The sequence below is a fragment of the Meriones unguiculatus genome, chromosome 8 (genome assembly GCF_030254825.1).
Source record: "Meriones unguiculatus strain TT.TT164.6M chromosome 8, Bangor_MerUng_6.1, whole genome shotgun sequence".
Taxonomy (NCBI): Eukaryota; Metazoa; Chordata; class Mammalia; order Rodentia; family Muridae; genus Meriones; species Meriones unguiculatus.
In genome coordinates, this window is record NC_083356.1 from 27,459,791 (window position 1) to 27,479,106 (window position 19,316).

General features: G+C 47.3%; 1 protein-coding gene across 2 annotated transcripts in view; it reads left to right on the forward strand.

The window, feature by feature from the left end:
• Positions 1 to 19,316, forward strand: part of Trappc9 (trafficking protein particle complex subunit 9) — a 440,029-nt gene that overhangs the window by 119,725 nt on the left and 300,988 nt on the right. For both annotated transcript variants that reach the window (XM_060389314.1, XM_060389315.1), the window contains one exon: positions 15,026 to 15,150. In XM_060389314.1, the coding sequence (XP_060245297.1) occupies positions 15,026 to 15,150 (125 nt within the window). The remainder of the gene's footprint in view (positions 1 to 15,025; positions 15,151 to 19,316) is intronic.

A 19,316-nucleotide genomic window follows, 5' to 3' on the forward strand; every position in this document is an offset into this window, starting at 1 on the left:
TGAGAAGCAGAAATGCTGGAAGACTAAGAAGACTAGCACAGGTGCTTACACATCACTCGCGCATGCATCCTCATAGATCACCATGAGAGACAAGAGTGGAAAGCCACAGCCTGTTAGCCAGAAGTCAAGAAAACTTTTTAAAATGAAAGTGAATCCTTGAGATGTTTATTGAACATCACAGTGTAGGCATGAGAACACTGACCCAGGGAGCCCGAGACACTCTAATGTAATTACTAGACTTCAGGCCAAAATGGTAAGTGATTTATGAAATCACGAAGATCTGATTATCACTGGACTTTTTGACAGGGGCAGTATCTGCCCAAACTCAACAGAACAATACGTTCGTTTTTAGACATTTCGGTAATGAAATAGAAGAGGCAGGATTTTCAGGTCCAGAGCCTCCAGTCTCAGCCATTAAGAGTCCATATTGATTGTCAGGATACAGGAATGCATGCATTATGCGCTCAGTGTTTTCCTCTTGAAGGTTCTGGAGACTTGGAGGACTGGCAAGACAGCTAAGGAGACAGTGTCACAAGGACTGTTAGCCTCAAGCACCAAGACCCAGGAGGTGTCAGAAGGGAGAGTGTGCTTTTACTGTGTCACGGCCATGGGCTCTAACAGTGTGCACACACTATGCTGACTTAAAAAGCAGTGGGGAGAGGATATTGTATGTTCAAGTCATTTTTAAGCTGCTGTCAGTAATTATATCATTAGGGTTAACACTGGGACTAATAATCCTTAAATGTATATTACTGTGAAATAAAGTAAATGATTAATTTTTTTGGTGTGTTTATGTGTGTCAAGGTGCATGTGTCTGTGTGCCTGTGCACAAATATTTGTGCATGTGTGTATATGCTTATGTGAAGGCTAGAGGATAATCTTAGATGTCGTTTTTTTAAAAGTGTGATCCACCTTTGCTTTTTTTAAAAATTTTTTATTTTTTTGAGACAAGATCTTGCTATGTACCTTTGCTTAGCATGAAACTGAGTAAACCAGGTTGGCCTTGAACTCATAGAGATGCACCTGCCTCTGCCTCTGCCTCCTGAGTGCTGGAATAAAGAGGTGTACCACCATGCTTGGCTCATCCATGCTTTGTTGAGATAGGGTCTTTCACTGACCTAGAATACCAAGTAGACTAGGGTGACTGGTCAGTGAGATTACAAGTACATACTGTCTTAGTTAGGTTTATATTCCCATGATAAAACACTGATGAAAACCAACTTAGGCTGGAGAGATGGCTCAGCCATCAAGAGTGCTGGCTGCTCTTTCAGTGGACCCACGTTCAATTCCCAGAAACCACATGGTAGCTCACTACCATCAGTAACTCCAGGCCTAGGGCACATAATGCCCTCTCTGGCATCTACAGTCATGTGTTACATAGACATATAAGCAGGCAAAACACCCATACACATTAAAACACAACAAACAAACATACAAACAAACAACAATACCCACAAAAAAAAAGCCCTAGAGAATCTTGGGGAGGAAAGGATTTATTTTACCTCACAGAATACAGATCTGTCACCAATGGAAGTCAGGGCAGGAACTCAAGACAGGAACCCAGAGGCAGGAACTGAAGCAAGGACCATGAAGGGATGCTTCTTACTGGATTCAGTTTGCTTTTTCATACATTCGGGAAGCACTTCCCAGGGATGGCACAGCCACAGTGGGCTGAGCTCTTCTCCATTTTCCATCAATCAAGGAAATGCCCCATAGGCCTGTCTATAGGCCAGTCTAATGGGGGGCATATTTTCAATTGAGGTCTTGTCTCCCCAGATGACTTTAGCTTGTGTTAACGTGACAAAAATCTAACCAAGATGCTTGATTTCACATTTGACCTTTTACATGAGTTTTGGGGATTAAGGTCAGACACTCGTATTTGTACAGTAATTACTCTGCTGACAGAGCCATTTCTCTAGCGCATGATTTTTTTTGTGTGTGTGTGTGTGCGTGTGTGTGAGAGAGTCATGTTGTGTGTGGGGCACATATGTGTGTCCGTTTAGAGGCCTAAGGTTGACATAAGGTGCCTTACAAACTCTGATTCTCATGCTTGTGCAGCAAACACTTTACCTGCAGAGCCGTCTCCCTAGCCCCTCATAACTCTTTTCATCTCCATCGCTGGAATCTGATCTTGAACTAGGGTTCTCATATGGAAAACAGGAGATAACAGGTGTGAAGATACGATATCAATAGTAATTAAAAGTATCACTAAGAAATCATGAGCTATTAAAAACAATCTGTTAATCTCTTATCACTCATCTACCTTCCAGCCCTGTGCTCAGCAAGAGCCTAGTGCCTGGCCAGCTCAGCAGAGCGGACTATGCTCATGCCCAAGGCGTGGTACTGGGCACCCTTCCTGCTCAGGAGAACAGTGCTTCTTGAGAGAGGTGGCTAGTTCTAGGTCTGGATCAGACAGTGGATCCAGACGATCTGGGAACACCTGGAAACGCATGGTAAGGGAGTGATCAGAGGGGACCAGCACTGATATTGCTCCAGGAACTGTCCTAAAGAGGCCACCTGACACCCAGAAGTTGGCAGTGTGATACCCATGTTTCAGTGTGCAGGTTCTAATGCTGTAGGGGGCAGCTGTTCACCTTTGGAGAATGACAGGGTACTGAGTTGTTAGAAGGTAATAATTAGTGATACTTATTCTCCCTTTCTCTTCGCTCTGTCTCTGGAAAGTCTGGCAGCTGGTGAGATGGCTTTCTCCTAGTAGAAGTATCCCAGATCCCTACTCAAAATGGACTGGAAAATCCACCCTTGCAGTTCCTAGGACACAGCTGGATGGGGGCAGTGACAGAGCGAGAAACTGCCAGACGGTGTGCTCTTGCTGACAGCAGAGCCCAGCACTCCTGTGAGGTAGCACTGTCCCTAGGTCACACACCTGAGGCTGACGGGATCTCCAGATCTGACTCTGGACAGGACTGAGGACGGGAACACCACTGGAATGTAGCACACGGTCCAGGCTCATGGAGACCCTGCTGTCACGTGAACAGACCTCCTCACCTGTATTGTCGGGGTGGGGGGGGAGATGATGACACTGTGGACAAGAAAGGTACCGATGGCAACGCCACGTTGTGGACACTTGATGTCACAGAACTGAACTGTCCTCTTAGGAGCAATTACAATGAGGCGGGGTTTTGTGGCTCATGCCTTTTGTGGCTCATGCACTCGGGAGACAGAGGCACACAGGACTCGGTAGGTTCCAGGCAAGTCTGCTCTACATAATGCATCCCAGCCCAGCCAGGGCTAGACAGACACACCCTGCCTCCAAACAAGCAAATGAGTGATGGACATGACCAAATCTTGATTAAATCTGCTTAGTTATACATACCTCGTATCCTCTGTTCTAATCTAAACTTTGTGTTAGTACCCTGAAGATGTATTTGTGGGGGGACATGGGAGCCCCTTTCTTCTCTCCAATGTGGCCTTATTGCATAAATCATCTCTTTCTGCTTTTCCCTAAAAAATTTTTTAAAAAGGTTAAGATGGTAGTATATTATGTTTTACACACACACACACACTACACTACACTCTCCTACAAGGAGACAAGAATGAAAGGACTTGAGATGCCAGACCTGAGAGTAAATCGGTACAGCTATACTATAGTGTGTGTGGCTCTGTGCTTGGGAAGAGACAGACAGACAGACAGGGGTCCACTGCCAGGCACAGGCTGACCTTGGGGAAGGAGGAGGGTAGAGTTAACATGGGTCTGAGGCAAGCAGGCACGATCTTAACTGTGTTTATTCAGGATAAAGCAGAGAGGGATGATTCTGTTCTTGGTGCTGAGTGTTTACGCCCTCAGAGTCTATACCTTTTATTTTATGACATTTTCTCCACTAGTGTGACAGTTCACAATAAAATGTTTTTAAAAGAAGAAACAAGGTAGGCATAGCTCTGTCATAATACTTTTGCCTCCCAGTCTCTCTCATCCGATCAGATGGGAAAGTTATTTCTACACTGAAGTTTTCCACACTGGTATCTTGAAGATCAAATCAGTTGTTCTGTGTCTCTCGCTGTCTGAAGGACATGTTAATGTGCAAGGCGCTCTCAGAGGGATCAATAGATTAGCGTTTTGATTTTATTGGGACTGATCCTGTGGGTGGGAAGAGCCTTCTGGGGCTGCTGGGCCTGACAGCGCAGTGGAAATGTTCTCTGCTTTTGGTTTCCCTCCCTATTAATTATTTAATTCTATTTTCCTTTTCTCTGTACTTTTTCGGCTCTCGGTTTTATAAGAGAAATGTCAGCGTTCACCGCCGACGGTGTCTGTTAGACCCGATAATTAAACATGGCATTTCAGATTCGGTATGGAAAGGAGTGAGTCTTCAGCCTCACGGAATGGGGAGCTGGCTAGAGATGACATCTCGTCTAATCAGTTTGTTTTACAGAACAGGAAGCCGAGTCCCAGAAAGGTGGACAATCTGTCCAAGGCTTCACGAGGCAGTGCCAGTGTCACGAGGCGGTACGGCTGCCCTGTGCACGGGGGTGTTTGTCTTACCATGCCTCCCTCCCCCAGAGAACAAACAAGACCGTTTCTGGATGGCTACAGAGGTGAACCACTGTAGCGTTACTGTCTGTGGGCAGACAGACAGCTTGTTTTCCCTTTTAGATGGAACAGTGGCCCTGTCCAGGGAGTAGGGGAGACGTGTGTGGGGCGTCTTCCCAGGCTTGGTATAGGAGAGCGAAAGGAGGGTGAGTTTTATGCTCAGGACCTGTGGCATTGTGGGGCACTGCATGTGAGGTCACAACAGGGCCCCCCACTGGTGAACACCAGCTCTCTCCTTGAGAACTGCGAGCACCACGCTGGGTCTCCTCACTGTGTCCTCTTCTTTGAGCCCCCTTTCTCTCTGCAGATGACCTCTTTTCAAAGGCCAGTGGAGGCCATTTGTAGACACATTCTCCTCCTCCTCTCCACCTGAGATGCATTTTTGTCATCATCCTGTTGATCCTGGCAGATGTGTCTGTTGCTTCTCTTCAGCAGCCTCACTCTTCCTTTTGGCCTAGGGTGGCACGGTGTCTTTTATTCACACTATTACGGACTCCCAGGAACTCTTCTACCCGTCCCTTGCCTTCCCAAATGCATCTCCTGCTAAAAGTGCAGATTTTTCATCAAAGCAAGGCCCTGTACAGTTTGGGCTCGTGCCCGCTTCCTCCATTTTCTCCTCTCCCTGGGTCCTTCCACACCCTATTGCAACTATTCTGAGGCACTGCTGTGTGTCTGACCATGTCTCTGGTGGTGGACCTGCGTTCACGCTCTTCCCTCCACCCTCTGAGCCCAGCTTTAGTCACCCTCTCTCACACTCTCGTGGTTCTGTCCTTGGTGAGCTGACACAGCAAAGGTGGCGTTTCCTCTAAGTCGCCGTGGCATCTCTGGGTGCAGCTGCAGTTTCTCAACACAGTCTTCCTTCAGGGCGGCTCTCCTCAGGATCTGGCACAGGGCTGGCTCAGGCACTCTCAGTGCCTGCTCAACTGCTGGAGGGGTAGCCGAAGTTCAAGGGCTGGTTGAGTTGGATGACTGTTGTTTCTTGCCACTTAAAGGCCCTTGAACAGGACCTGAGTTGAGACGGGTTCAACAGAGACCAGCCTGGGCAGTGTGGAGATGTGGCAGTGTCAGGCAGGGAAAGGCCCCGGAGAAGCTTAAGCAGGTGGGTCAGGTGGACAGGAAGTATCAGCAGAGGTCCACTTGTGGTAGATTTGGGGGACAGGAGGGAAGAACTGGCCCAACCAGGCTCCCGAGGCTAGACTGGCTCTCATCTGTTCCTCCCGACTGCTTTAGGCTGCAACGGCACCACACACTGTTTCCATATCACCTCTTGAGGCCCGTGGAGGAAGGCAGGGTAGGGCAGGGCAGGGCCACTGCATCAACCCAAAGGAGTGAGAGCCATGAGGTCTGGTTGCAGATTCCAGATCTGTCCAGACTAAATTTTCTAGAAGGAAAACTAGTCAAGGCCAGGCTCCACCCATCACTGCCCTTCTGAGCCCAGGCGAACAGTCAGTGGTAATGCACAGTCAGCGCCATGGTCCTGACGGTGCTAAAATGATCTTCATGTTTGCACTCAGATTTCTTGTCTTTTTATGTGTTTGGGTGTTTTCCTTGTATGTCTGTGTGCTGGCTACTTGAGAAAGCCAGAAGAGGGTGTCAGATTCCCTGGGACTGGAGCTCCAGATGATTGTGAGCCACCATGGATGTGCTGGAAATCAAGCCTGGGCCCTCTAGAAGAGCAGCCAGCCAGGACTCTTAACCTTTGAGTCATCACTCCAGCCCTCTATTTTTTTTTTCTCTTTTATAAGTTAGTTACATGTGTTCCTCTACCAGAAGAGAAACATAAATAAGTGAATGTCAGTTCTCACAAGGGATGGCTGAATTAGCATATGTTATTTTGTGATCTAAAAATTTGGGAAACTAAACCAGAGAATTGTCTGTTTGAGGAAATGCCTTGTTTATAAGATAATGGCTGGGCATGCTCCAGCTCCCCCCCCCATCCATGGCACATCTCATAGTCCTCTAGAGGGCTGTGACTCAAAGGACACACTAAAGGCTGCAATCGTCCCCACGGTGGGCTTGAATCCATACATCTAAACTTACAGGAAAGGCATTGTATGTCTTCATTAAGTAGCCAGCAAGGCTCTAGGCTTGAAGCTCTGAGGCAGAGCATTGATTTTAAAAATTATGAAAAGCAAAAGCTCCCTCGACTGTCGCATAAAATCTTTTCGCCCCACAAATTAGCTTCCACACCGATGGCCCAGGTCTCTTAAGAACTAGCTTTTAATCTTTCTCTCTCTTCCTTCTCTTTCCCTCACCTCCTCCTTTCCCCTCCACCCCCCGCTCCCCCTGTTTCTCCCCCATAGACATACACACATAGACACACACAGTCACACACAGACGGACACACGCACACCCCTTTCAGAAGATGTTTACATTCCTGAAATGCACTTTTTTCTTTGCTCAGAGGTTTTGCACACACAAACCTGTTTTCTCATCCTCCAGTCTTCACCTGCTGAAGTCCTCTTCATGCTCTGCATCCTAGCTTAACATCACTCCTGGAGAAAATCCTTCTTGCGCCCTTTAAATTGGGTCAGCCCCTCTCCATATACTCAACACCATACATTTTTTATCGCTAGTGTTTAGCAAAGTAATACTTTTTAATTTATGTGAAATTGCTTCGTCTCTCCCACTAGACTTGTACTGTATAATATAGTAGCTACTGGAGAAATATACTTAAATTTAAAGTAATTAAAATCAAGTGACATCAATAATCAGTCCTTTAGATGCTTAGGTGCACCCTATACTGTTCAAATGCCCATAGCCATATGTGGCCAGCAGCTGCCTTTCCGCACCACACGAACAGGCCAGTAGGGCAGAGCTCCATGGGAAGGCACAACACTGGGTACCAGGCTGCCAGGAAGAAACCACAACCCAAGGAACAGGATATGTACAGCAGACAGCACATGCCTGTTGGCGGGGGGGGGGGGGGGGAGTGGGGCTGCAGCTCTGAGGGAGGGGAGGAAGGGGGACTGCCGCTCTGAGGGAGAGGGGAAAGGGGAAAACAGCTCAAAGTAGCCATAATCCTAAATATAAAAACTAAATATAAAATCCATAATCCTAAATATAAAAACTAAAGCAACAGTTTTTATAGGGAACAGAGGGTAACATTTTTATGACCTGTTTGTAGGGAAGGATTTCCTAGACAAAAAGTAGTACACACACACACACACACACACACACACACAGAGAGAGAGAGAGAGAGAGAGAGAGAGAGAGAGAGAGAGAGATAGATAACAAAATTAGGAAATTCTAGCAGGGTGTGGCAGCACATATCTTTATTCCCAGCCCTCAGGGAAGCAGAGACAGGCATATCTCTGTGAGTTGGGGACCAGGCTCATCTACAAAGTGAGTCCTGGATAGTCACAGCTACACAGAGAAACCCTGTCTTCGAAAAAAACAAAAAAAGAAATTCTAAGTATACTTGGTGGCACAGGCTTTTAATGGCGAGACGTAGGAGGCAGAGGCAGGCAGAGCTCTGTGAGGTCAAGGCCAGGCTGGTCTACATAGTAAGTTTCAGGAAAGCCAGAGCTCTACAGAGAAACCCTGTCTCAAAAACAAAAACAACACCACAAGAAAAAACAAAACAAAACAAAACAAAACAAAAAACAGAAGACAAAAAAACCCAAAAACAAAAACAAAAGTTCTGATCATGAAAAGGTAACACTGAAAGAGCAAAAGAACAAAATACCTTACCATATACCGTCAGGAGGTGGCATTTTGACAGTCAGCAGTATGATTAGTATGCTCAGGCTCCTGGGTTCAATCGCCCAAAAGCTTTAAAAGGTGGAGGAGGCGCAGGGAAAAGAGAAGAGAACCGCTTTGAACATCTGTGTGTCTACAGCCTACCAGAGCAAGCTAGAGTACACCCATGTCTAAATGCAGACAGAGCGACTACAGCAGAGCCACTGAAAACAAGCCAAATCTCTCTGAGAAGCAGAATGCCTAAGCTTACAGCAGCATATAGCTTATACCACATAGCAAGAAAACACATGAGCATTGGCATGGATCTCAAACAGCCAATTCTTGATGGGGAAGGAGGGACACTTCAATTGATTTGAGGCTTCTGCTTTCATAAGTCAAAGAACATCTTCATTTAATTTTACATAAAAGAAAGAGGATTAAAAAGACGGAGGGGGGATACTGTGTTTAGTATCCTGTGAGATGGATGCATCTATCAGAGTGGCAGCCATACTTTTGTATCTCAGTAGAGAGCTGCTAACAGAAATAGGACTGAAAGGAAGCAGAACATGCTGGAATACCCTGCTGAGATGTAGGTGAAGTCTATGAACACAAACATTGAAATCCATACGCTCATTGCTATATGAAACTTAGACAGACTTCTGTTTTTAGACTTCAAGAATAAGGCAACTAGGAATGAGTCTAAAAATCCCATAAGACTTTCCCAGAGGAAATTATAATATGTTGCTGGGAAACCATTAAACATGACAGACATTAAAGGGATAGGCCATAGTCATAGATAGGAAAACTAAATGGCATAAGAAATTCTCTTTTTTCCTAAAATTTATCTATGAATTTGAAGCAATTTGGATGAAAATTCTAACAAATGACTTTAAAGAACTTGAAGCCCATTGTCACAGGCTCTGAACCGCCACTGGGTTTGTTCGAAGCTTTGAAACAATGCAGTCAGAGCACAAGTAGGAGCTTTTTGATTAGACTGAAGGAAGGCTGTCTATACCAGAGGAAAGGCTGTCAACACCGGAAGGAGGCTGTCAATACAGGAAGGAAGGCTGACTACACCGGAAGGAAAGCAGCCTATGCCAGAGGGAAGGCTGACTATGGAACCTATGGTTCCAAACCTTGCTGAGCACTCTAGTCACTCCTGGTGCCTTCGGTAACCCTGATACCAGTTAAATGACAGTGGGAGGAGGGCTGACATTTCAAAGATCCTAGGCAGCCACAGTACAGACGAAGGCAGAGAAGCCGTGGGGTGTGCTATAGGCAATTAATGTGAAGGAGAGACAAGCCAGATAGATGCAAGAAGCTGTGTGTTTTTGGAAGATGAGCAAATGAGGGAGAAGAGCGGGAAGAAAAATGGCCTCCAGCAGGTCCATGCGTGCCTACTTTGGCAGTGAGAAGTCCCGACTCAAGCTGCTGCAAAGTGAGGCAACCACTCTGCTTCAGCAATGTGATCATGATGACAATGAGGAAGACAGCAGAAAGGGGTGATAGCAGCTGGGAGACCATCAGCGACAGAAGCAGTAAAGATGAGAAGCGTTAAAGCTTGAATGAAAACAGAGAAGGCAGACATGAGGAGACAAGAACAACATTGGAAAGGCTTGGATAGTCTGCACCCGTACTTTGCCAGATACCATCTCTTTCTGCTTGGACAGAAACACCTTTAGTCCCCACCATTGAACAGCCACCCCCACCCTTCAGTTGTCTCTCGGTGAGTCACAGCTTGGCTGAAGAGAGTGATGATGAGCTCAGGGAGATCAATTGTTCACAGACAGGCTCTTGCCTGCTGTGCAATCACCTGTTGCTGATGAATGACAAACACTTGAATCCCCCTCCCAAGGGCTTAGAAAGTTCCTTTCCAACCGGAATTTAAATCAAAGAACAAAGTCAGCCTTCCCACCTGCTGGCCAAACAGAGGGCCTAGCAATGTACATACTTCATAAGTTATTAAACAGACCTCTGGGGCAAGCGTGGTGGGCGGAGTGAGGCTGTCTGCATCCGCAGAGATGCTCTCCTATGAGCCCCAGGGAGGCAGGGGCAGGCTGACCTTTCCTGTGGTTGCTGCAGTGCTGTGAAATGACTGTCTGTGAGTCAGAAGGCAGGTAGGTGGCACAGCTAAATATAACGATGGGCAGGCTGTCCAGCACATTAGCTTTGTTCCTTCGGAGCAAAAGCAGACAACCCACAGAATACAAAACAAAAGCAACACACAATGGCCAGCGCAGCTCAAAAGTAATCATAGGCCAGGATTAAAATCTAACATATAGACTGCCAATTTCAGCTCATATATTGGGGTGGGGGGCGGAGGAGTAGGCAATGGAAAATGAACATTTGTCTAAAGTCACCAGTGAACCACTCAAGGCCTAGATGGGCAGATCAGATCATGAAGAGGCTGACGGCATAGAGCCTCGCATCCCTGGATGTCTTCTATAAGGGGCTCAGTGGGCAGAGAAGAGATGGTACCAAGAAAGGTTAAAGCTAGCTAGGGAGAGGGCAGCAGCCTACCCAGGTTGTATAAAAAGAAGGCAGAGAAAGGCTCAACAAGAATGAAAGAAGCTGGGGGTGCCATGGGGATCCAGCTGGGGAATGGGCACCCAGGAACCAAAGCTTAGCCACCCGAAATCCCCACAGGACCAGGAGCTGCATATAGGATGTATCTGGTCCCTGAAGGCAGATGGCAGATGAGAGAGAGGCATCTTGGGACAAGGTAGATCTTGGGACAAGGTAGAAAGCTGCTTCATGGAGCCCTGGGTGAATCTCTGCTTCTGCTGACAGCAGGACTCTCCAAGTGAAACCAAGGCGTAGCTAGCTGCCCTGAGGCTGAGGAGACAAGTGCTGAGTGAGGAAGCTGCAGGCAGGCAGGAACTGAGACAAAGATCCTGGACTTCCTTTTATGATCTGGACAGTAGGATGAGAAAGACCCAGGGTGCATTCAGGCAGATTCTCAGGGGACTCGTGTTGGCACACGGGTGTGCTGAGGGCAGGACAGGTGTGATCTCCTGTCCTGGACATAAGTGAGGACTCTGAGAGAACAGGCAGGAAGTAACTGAGTTGTATGCCTGGTGAGTGTGCCAGGCGCTGATAAATATTCTGTCTGTCCTAAAGCTCTCTAACCTGAGGGGGAGAAAAGCTTCAACAAAATCTCAGGCTTTCTTTAAAAACAAACAAACAAACAAAAAAACCCAAACCTACATATGTTTATGGAAAAACTCAGGCATCTAGGACTTGCAAAGACAGAAAGAACTCTGCTTTAGGACTGCAGGCACACTGCCTGCAGCTTCTGGGTGCTTCAGGATGAGTCACTGTTCTTTAAAAAAGAAGACAGAACTCCAAAAATCCACGTCTAGTCTCAAAAGAGAACAGCAGAGCAGGGCAGAGTTGTCAAACAACTATTCAGATTTCAGTGGAGAGCATCAGGGGAGCGGGCGGGCCGTGAAAGAGAATACAGCCGATTGCAGAGCAATGGCCCACAAATAAAAGCAATCCCCGGCCACAGTTTCCCCAGCCACAGTGATAACCCTAGCTTCAACTGTCAGTCAACTGTGAAGCAATACACAGTGAAATGTGATTTGTGTATAGCCCTGGACTCTGAAAACCTATTCTGATGCCACTACCCAGAGCAGCCTGCCCCCAGTCTGTTCTTCAGAAAGATGGCAAGAGAAAGTGTGCTTGCCCATGGGAAGCAGGGTTGGTTCTCATCTGAGTTTAGGCAGCCACTGGTGCCTCTGCTGAACCCCGTGTGCAAACACAGGTCTGTGCAGTAGCAGAGCATGGGAAAAAGAGGAAGAGCAAGCCCACCAGTGGCCATCTCCCCTACAGCTCTGCACTGGTGCCCTCCACGCAGGCTGTCCAGAGGATTGTGCATGGCTCAGCCCAGGACAACTGCAAATTACCTTCCTTCCATAGTCCCTGTTCTCGTATCAAGGAAATCATCACTCTTCTCATTGACGTCTTATTCTACAAAGAAGTGATTTAGCAGCAGCTTGAAAACCAGCCTGAAACTAACCTATCCCTTCTGTCCCTGTGCAAAGATGGTCACTTACTCATCCATACCGGCAGCTCCTGTACTCAAAGCTGCAACTGTAGGGCAATCTGGGAACTCCAAAGCACTCTGCATTCAGGCGGACAGTGGGGAACCTCCAGACATGGGAACAAGGCAAAAGGCCTCAGGCCTGCTGTAACCACTGTGTATACCCAGTGGAAGGAAAGCGCTGTCCATGGAGGATGGGGACTGTGCCACTGTCACTGTAGAAGTTATTTTTATTTTCCTAAGCACATTGCAGAGTTTCTGAATGAACGAGCATGCTGCCTTCTCTGTGGAAATTAAGGGTGAGTGTTGGCTCATCTTCTTAGCCAACTGCTTCTGCTGCTTTGGTTTTCTTGGGCATATTTTATGATAACCAGATGGGTGTTTTTGGCATCCATGGATTTTATGAATACATGAGAAAGCCTCTTTGAAAAATATTCTACCTGGAACAGCCTACACTGACAGACTCCCAGGAGAGACCCATTGCCTTCTTTTACCTTTGCAAGTGTATTTTATTTTAGTTACATTTTATTCAAGTTTATTTTTAGGTTCCTGCTACAAAAAAAAATTGTATATTTAGCCTTATTTATCTCTCTCACTTCTTTTTCTTTCTGGAAGCATAAAAAAGTGAACACACACCCTGTCAGCAGGGTTGGTTGCTGAGCCATTTGGGGGTCTTTACCATAGGTTTGGTGGAGGCTTGGTGAACAGTTTGGACCCCCTGGGGTGCTGTCAAGCAGCCTGGGCTGGTGAACTTCGTATTTTTTTTTTTTTTTGATTCAGTGTGGCTGGTGGTTCTGAGTTCTCGTTTTAGCTGTGTGTCAATGGGTTGTGTAACACTGAAGAAGTCACTCTCCTGGTTGGAAACGCTGTCTCTCTCACATGTAGAATCAGTATGGTAATGCCCACTTTGCAGGGAGTGAGGAACGAGTTAGATGCCTCCATGCACTTGTACCCACTGCCAGACCAAGACCACTGTGATCCAGGATCAGGTCGGCCATGGTTCAACAGAGAGAAGGGGTTGGTTCTGGGTACAAGAGGAACTGGCTCACATCCTTGTGGAGGACAGAAAGACCTACAACAGGTTGTCTATAGGTTGTAGACTCTGGGATCAGTCTGAGGCTGACGGGCTGAGGACCTTGGACTGAGGACACTGGGATAAATTCAGAAAAAGGTTTGAGACTCTGGAGATGTGAGGTCAAGGGTGGGTGGAGTTATGAAAGCAAGGGTGGGAGAAATTCTGGAGAGTGTCTCCAGGGACACTTCTGTGCTACCTGTGATTTAGCTGATTGGATAATGTTGAGAGCTATGTGTCCCAACTCAAAGGCCAGCTCCTCTGCAGCCATGCACACACCTTGTCAGTTCTTGGATATATGCTGGTGTGGCCACTGTGGCCGCGTTCTCTCCAGTTCTAGTGCCTGCTTTCAGCTGTCATTTCCCAGTTGTCATGATGATTGTGATGTTGTAGATGAATTGCAGAGAAGTGTTATTTCAGCATGCAGAATCATATCCTGAAATTGCCCACCGCATTTCTCCTAATGGAAAGATTGAACACTATAAATGGTAGCTGTGAAGTTCTTGCGACAAGCACATGTCTATTCATGGCTCAAACCATTCTTGCATGCCCTCCATCTTAATAGCACCGCCAAACTCCTTGGTCCTAGTAGGCCGCCTTCATCCATCTGTGACTTTTTCCTCCTGTCTTCCTATTAATTGTCTGACAAATCTGTTTTGCATTCTGTTTGGGATTGCCTGTGTTGGCATAAAGACAGGTAGGACAATCACATATCATTTCTGTCCTTCCCCACCTCCCAAGCTGAAGAGAGCTCCTTCCCAGTGTGTCCTGTGACAGCTTGTCCCAGTTCATCTCTTCTGCTTCTGCAGCTGCCCTGTCCCATGTTCAGCTGCTTTTCCCCAAGCTTCTGGCCGAATGGAACTGGTAACAACCGGCCCATGTATGAGGCTACCTGTCTTTTCTACCTTCCACTGGCTTAGAAAGCACAACCCCATCAGCCCTAGGCAAGTTTTGTGTGTGTGTGTGTGTGTGTGTGTGTGCGCACACACACATAGACACATACACAAAGTACCCATGTTCCAGAGTTTTTCAGCTCCAAGGCATTACAGATGCATATTTTCCCTCTTTCTTGGTACCCCCTGTTCCTTGATTTGGTTCCTCATGTTCAGCCCTGGATAGTACATAGCAGACACAGTTCTCAGGCCATAGAAGGTGCTGGGAGTCAGAGGGAAGGGTTGCTTTCACTTAGTGTACCCAGGGGAGGCACTGTGGAAGGGACACAGACTTGTGGATGTTGGGGCATCAGTGATGGTTGTCACCAAGGTGAAAAGCTGGACCCAGGGTAGGACGTGGCATACAATGCGTTTTGGCAGAGTCTTCTACTCCCCTTGCAGTGGCCAGTCTGACTGGCAGCTGGTCTCCGGTGTCCAGGGGAGCTGCTTTGCCTTTGGTTGGCCCTTCACTGAGTGTGTCTTTCCTTGAAAGCCCTGCTGAAACTTCTGGGTCATCGTTCACCACGAAAGCCTGCTTGCTTTCCCTCACTACTCTGGAGAAGGAAGCTGCCTGCTGAGGGGTGTTGTTACCATTGTGAACGAATGCCCAAGGAAGACCCTCCCACCTTGCAATTAAACCAGAGAGTTGATACTGCCATGTTCTGTCCTATTACTACTTTGAGAAACAAAGCAAACCCTGCCTCACACGACACAGTCATTTTACATGGGACTTCTGTCTTCCTTCCTAGATGGAATCAGCGTGAGCGGCTTTCCCATGTCCAGTCCTTTCCGCCAGGTCGTTCGGCCCCGAGTGGAGAGCAGACCCACCAACCCATCTGAGGGCAGCAAGACGGGGGACCTTGGCCACCTCAAGGTTAGTCCATCCTCTTGGAGGCACAGGCTGCCCGGACTCTCCTGGTTTCTGCCAGAGCCCTTTCCAACCCAGCGTTTGGAGTACTGTTCCGACGGAGATTGGAGGTGTGGGATTGAAAATGGTTTCTCGTGTTTTTGTGTCTTGTGGAATTTCTGGACAGCAGTCCTGAGGCTGCTCATGCGTCTTGTACTTGGGGTGTACAAGCTCTTGTTTTGCTGTGACATAGAGTCTGGGAAGGCAGGCGTGCCATTGAGGACAGTGAGCAGAGGAGGTGATTTTCCCTTGTCCCTTTTGTGCAAGAAATGTGTTCATTGCCCAATTCTCAGTTTGGATCTTCACCTCATAGCATTTTTCTTAATCATTTGGCAACTCCTGCAGGTGCTGGTTTGTAAGTCCACAGTTACTAGAGCCCTCTGTGTGAGGCTGGGATGTGCAGGACACAAGGGCCGGCAGGAGTAGAGCTCGGTGTTTGCAAGGAGGGTGTGAATATGAGTCCCAGCCACCAGTTCAGGCCCTGCCCAGGCGTGAAGTGCACAGTGGGTGCTACAGGGCTCTGAGGTGTGACTGGGGTACAGGGACAGATCCACTGTTTAAGCAAGGGTGCTCATGCCACCCTGTTGGCATGCTGTTTGCCATCCCCATGCCACAATGTGAGTGCGCCATTGGCTGAAGGGGCCAACAAAGGAGCTCGACCTGACTACTAAAGAAAATGGAGATTAGGAAAGAGGAGTCTGGGTGGCAGCTGCTAGCCCGGGAGCCAATCTTTGGGTCTTGCCTTGCGTGAATTTCCTGGTGTCTGGTCAGGCTTAGATCGGTTGCTAGCTTCTATTGTCTAGCCCTCCCCCAACTATCACCGGCAGCCAGTAGCTACCTTTTGAATCACATGTTATCTGCAATGCTCCAGTATTATCAAAGTGGGACAAGGGCTCTGCCGAGTGCCCTCCGAGAGGGTGCAAGCTCACGGAGCTGGCTGAACACTACAGACCCAAGTCAGACCTTGCCGGGCGCCACTACAGCTCCCACGGTGTTGCTTGTTGGAAGCATAGTAGGATCAGACAGAGAGATGGGCATGGCCATAGGAGAGCCAGTGCCCTGGCACACTTCTGGTCCTTAAACAGTTTAGGCCTCCTTTCCACCTCACACCTGCATGTCGCTTGCTGGAAAGAATGCTGGAATCTTGACAAAGCCGAAGCTTGCCAGGGACACTGAGCCTTTGGCCCTTTGCACATTGGTTTTGGAGGGCACCTGCCCTCCTTGTAAGCATCCTGTCTCTCAAGACTGCAGCTCGCAGGCATAGCAGCCACAGCTACATCCGTGGCACCTCACAGAGTAGTTGAGGATTGGCCTTCAACTTTAGGAACTTGGGGGAAAAAGTTGGAAATTGAAGTCAAAGTAAGCAGAAAGGAAATAATAATAATTAAAAAAAGCAGAGAAGAAATCAATGAACTAAGAAACAAACAAAATCCCTAAAATAGACAAAGTAACCAGCAGGTTGTTCTTAGAGAAAGTCAGTGAACTTTATCGACTTCTAGCCAGATTGATTAAGGAGTAATTATGTAAATTACCAGTATCAGGACCAAGGCAGGGAGCCTCTGCACAGGCTTTGCTGAGATGAGGAGGATAAGGGAGGCACATTAAGAACCGCTTTATGCAGAGGATGAGAATAGGTTAGCAGGTAGCTCTGCATCCATCAAGGAAAGAAAGTTCTTGTTAAAACCTTCCCACAGAGAAGCTTCCTAAGGGAGAAATAATAGGACATCTGTGTAAACTACTTTAGGAAAACCACGAAAGGAGGAATATAGCCAGTGGGATGGCTCAGGGCTAAAGATACTTGCCGTGCATGCCTGACGACCAGGGGGCAATGCCTGGAACCCACATGAAGGTGGAAGGAGAGGAATGACACGTAAAGATTGTCCTCTGACCTTCACACGTCTCCTGTGGCATGTGTGCTTTCCCAGCTGTCACACACAATAGTGATGATGATGTTATAAGAATAACAATTAATAATAATAAAGAAGGAAAGAAAAAAGCAAAACAAGAAGAAAGAATAAGACAGATTCTGGAGAAAATCACCACACAAAGTAACACATCACCACTGCAGACTGTCCCCGAAAGCTTTAACAACTCTAAAGCAAGAGTTAAGCTTATGCTGCTACTTAATAGGAAATACAGCATCAACTGGGCTCATCTGTGGAAGGCAAGGTTAGCTTAACTTCAGAAAACTCACAGGTGCAACTCTTCCATGTTGATAAACCAGGAAGGGAAAGTTAAGAAAGCAACTTCATTCATGGGCATGTGTAGCACTTAACAAAGTCTGGCATCTAGTGCCAGCGTAGTCTCTGCCATCTTGGAATAGAGAAGAGCTTCCACTGTCTGGCCAGCTACTCTGATGCTTCACAGGGCAAGGCTTGACCTGGGCTCTGCAGAATCCCTGTGATATTCTCTCAGCACCACACAGAGATGCTGGCTTTAACATGAACAGCTAGATCTTTCTTGAAGCTCTTACATGCTTTTGCACTTTAATAACTATAGTTAAAAATAGGTAGACTGGAAGATTTTACAAAGAATTCAGGTTAAGCAAATAGCATTCTTTCTTTTTTCCTTCCCTTCCCTTCCCTTCCCTTCCCTTCCTTCCTTCCCTTCCTTTCCCTTTCTTTTCTGTCCCCTCACCCCCATTTCTTTCTCACATGTGTTCCTGCTCTGCTGCATCTGGAGAAGTCAGAGAAAAACTTGTATAAGGATTAGGGTTAGTGTGTGTGTTTGTGAGAATTAGTGTGCATGTGCCATGGCATGCGTGTGGTCACAGGACGCATGAGCTCTCACTTCTCTTCCACAGTGGGTTAAAGGGATTGAACTCAGGTCTGGAGCTTCCGCAGCAAGTGTTGGGTCTTAATGTAGGCCTCCTTCTGCCAAGTGGAATGGAAGGGAGTGGGCAGAGAAGGGGTGCGGCAGAGGTAGGGCAGTACAGTAGGCGGTCCCTGAGCAGGAGGCCTCAGAAGAGGAGGCTTCTTCAGCAAAGGGTACTAGACCAGGCTGCAGTGCAGGGTGGGACTCTGCAGACAACATGGCGACCGGGACATTCAGATGCCCTGGAGGAGATAACCATGTAGACAGCAGTGAAGCTGCCACTGTCACCTACCTCAATTCCAGGCACTCACTGGGTCCCTTGTGGTGCTCACACTCCCCCAAGCTGTGCCATTCTCACTACTGACTTTGGAGGCAGGCAGGCTCTCTTTCCGATGAAAACATGGTGTCCTGGGTGCAATGGCTGACTGACTAGAATCAGTCCAGTAATTACATAGAAGAGGCAAGATGGCTCCCAGACATCCAGTTCCAGCCTCAGGCTCCAAGTCTTCTAGACTGCTGGCAGCTCAGGGAGGGCAAGCATTGAGCCTGCTGAGTCCAGAGAGAAGGGGACCAGAGAGGCCTCTGATGTCCACCAGGGGCCTCTCTGTCTTCCAGGGCTACAATTGCTCATCACTCAGCAGAAATTAGGACACATCTCCACAAGGTGAAGGGAATGTCCAAGGCCAAGCAGCCTTTAAGAAGAAGTTAAATCCAGCCCAGGTACTTCTGATTCCAAGGCTTGTGCATAAGCCATTTCCACCACACCACAGTGTCTCAGCCTGCACAGTTTCTGTGCTTTTGAACTTATTATGGGATACAGAACATCCTCTATTGATTCAGGCTATATTGATGAAATAGTCATGTCTAAGCCTTTTGGCCTATCTGACCTCACTTTCCACTCTGTGTAAGGCAGATAATAAGCCTTCCTCCCTGCCCTTGTAGGGAGGGAAGTGTCTGCTATTAGTCCTGGTAGATAAGAAAAGCTCACAGAATGGCAAATCCAATTCAGCTCCAAATTATTTCTAATCTGTCCCAGTGATAGTTACAGAGACAGGGAATTTTCTCTGCAAAGTTTAAGCATAAAAGCTTCACAGGAATCCTTTAATCTGCTCAACGATTTCAAAACTTAATAAGAAATTTAGAAGGGAGAACTGGCAAGAGAGTCCGCTGTCTGTGGAATTCTAAAACAAATGCTAAGAGAGGCCAAAGAAACATTCCTCCAGATCTAGGTAGCCCAAAGCTGAGACCTTTTGTGACCACGCCTCTTGTGTGAAGCCTTCTGCAGTATGTATGTTTGTGTGTGGATTCATGTGTAGGTA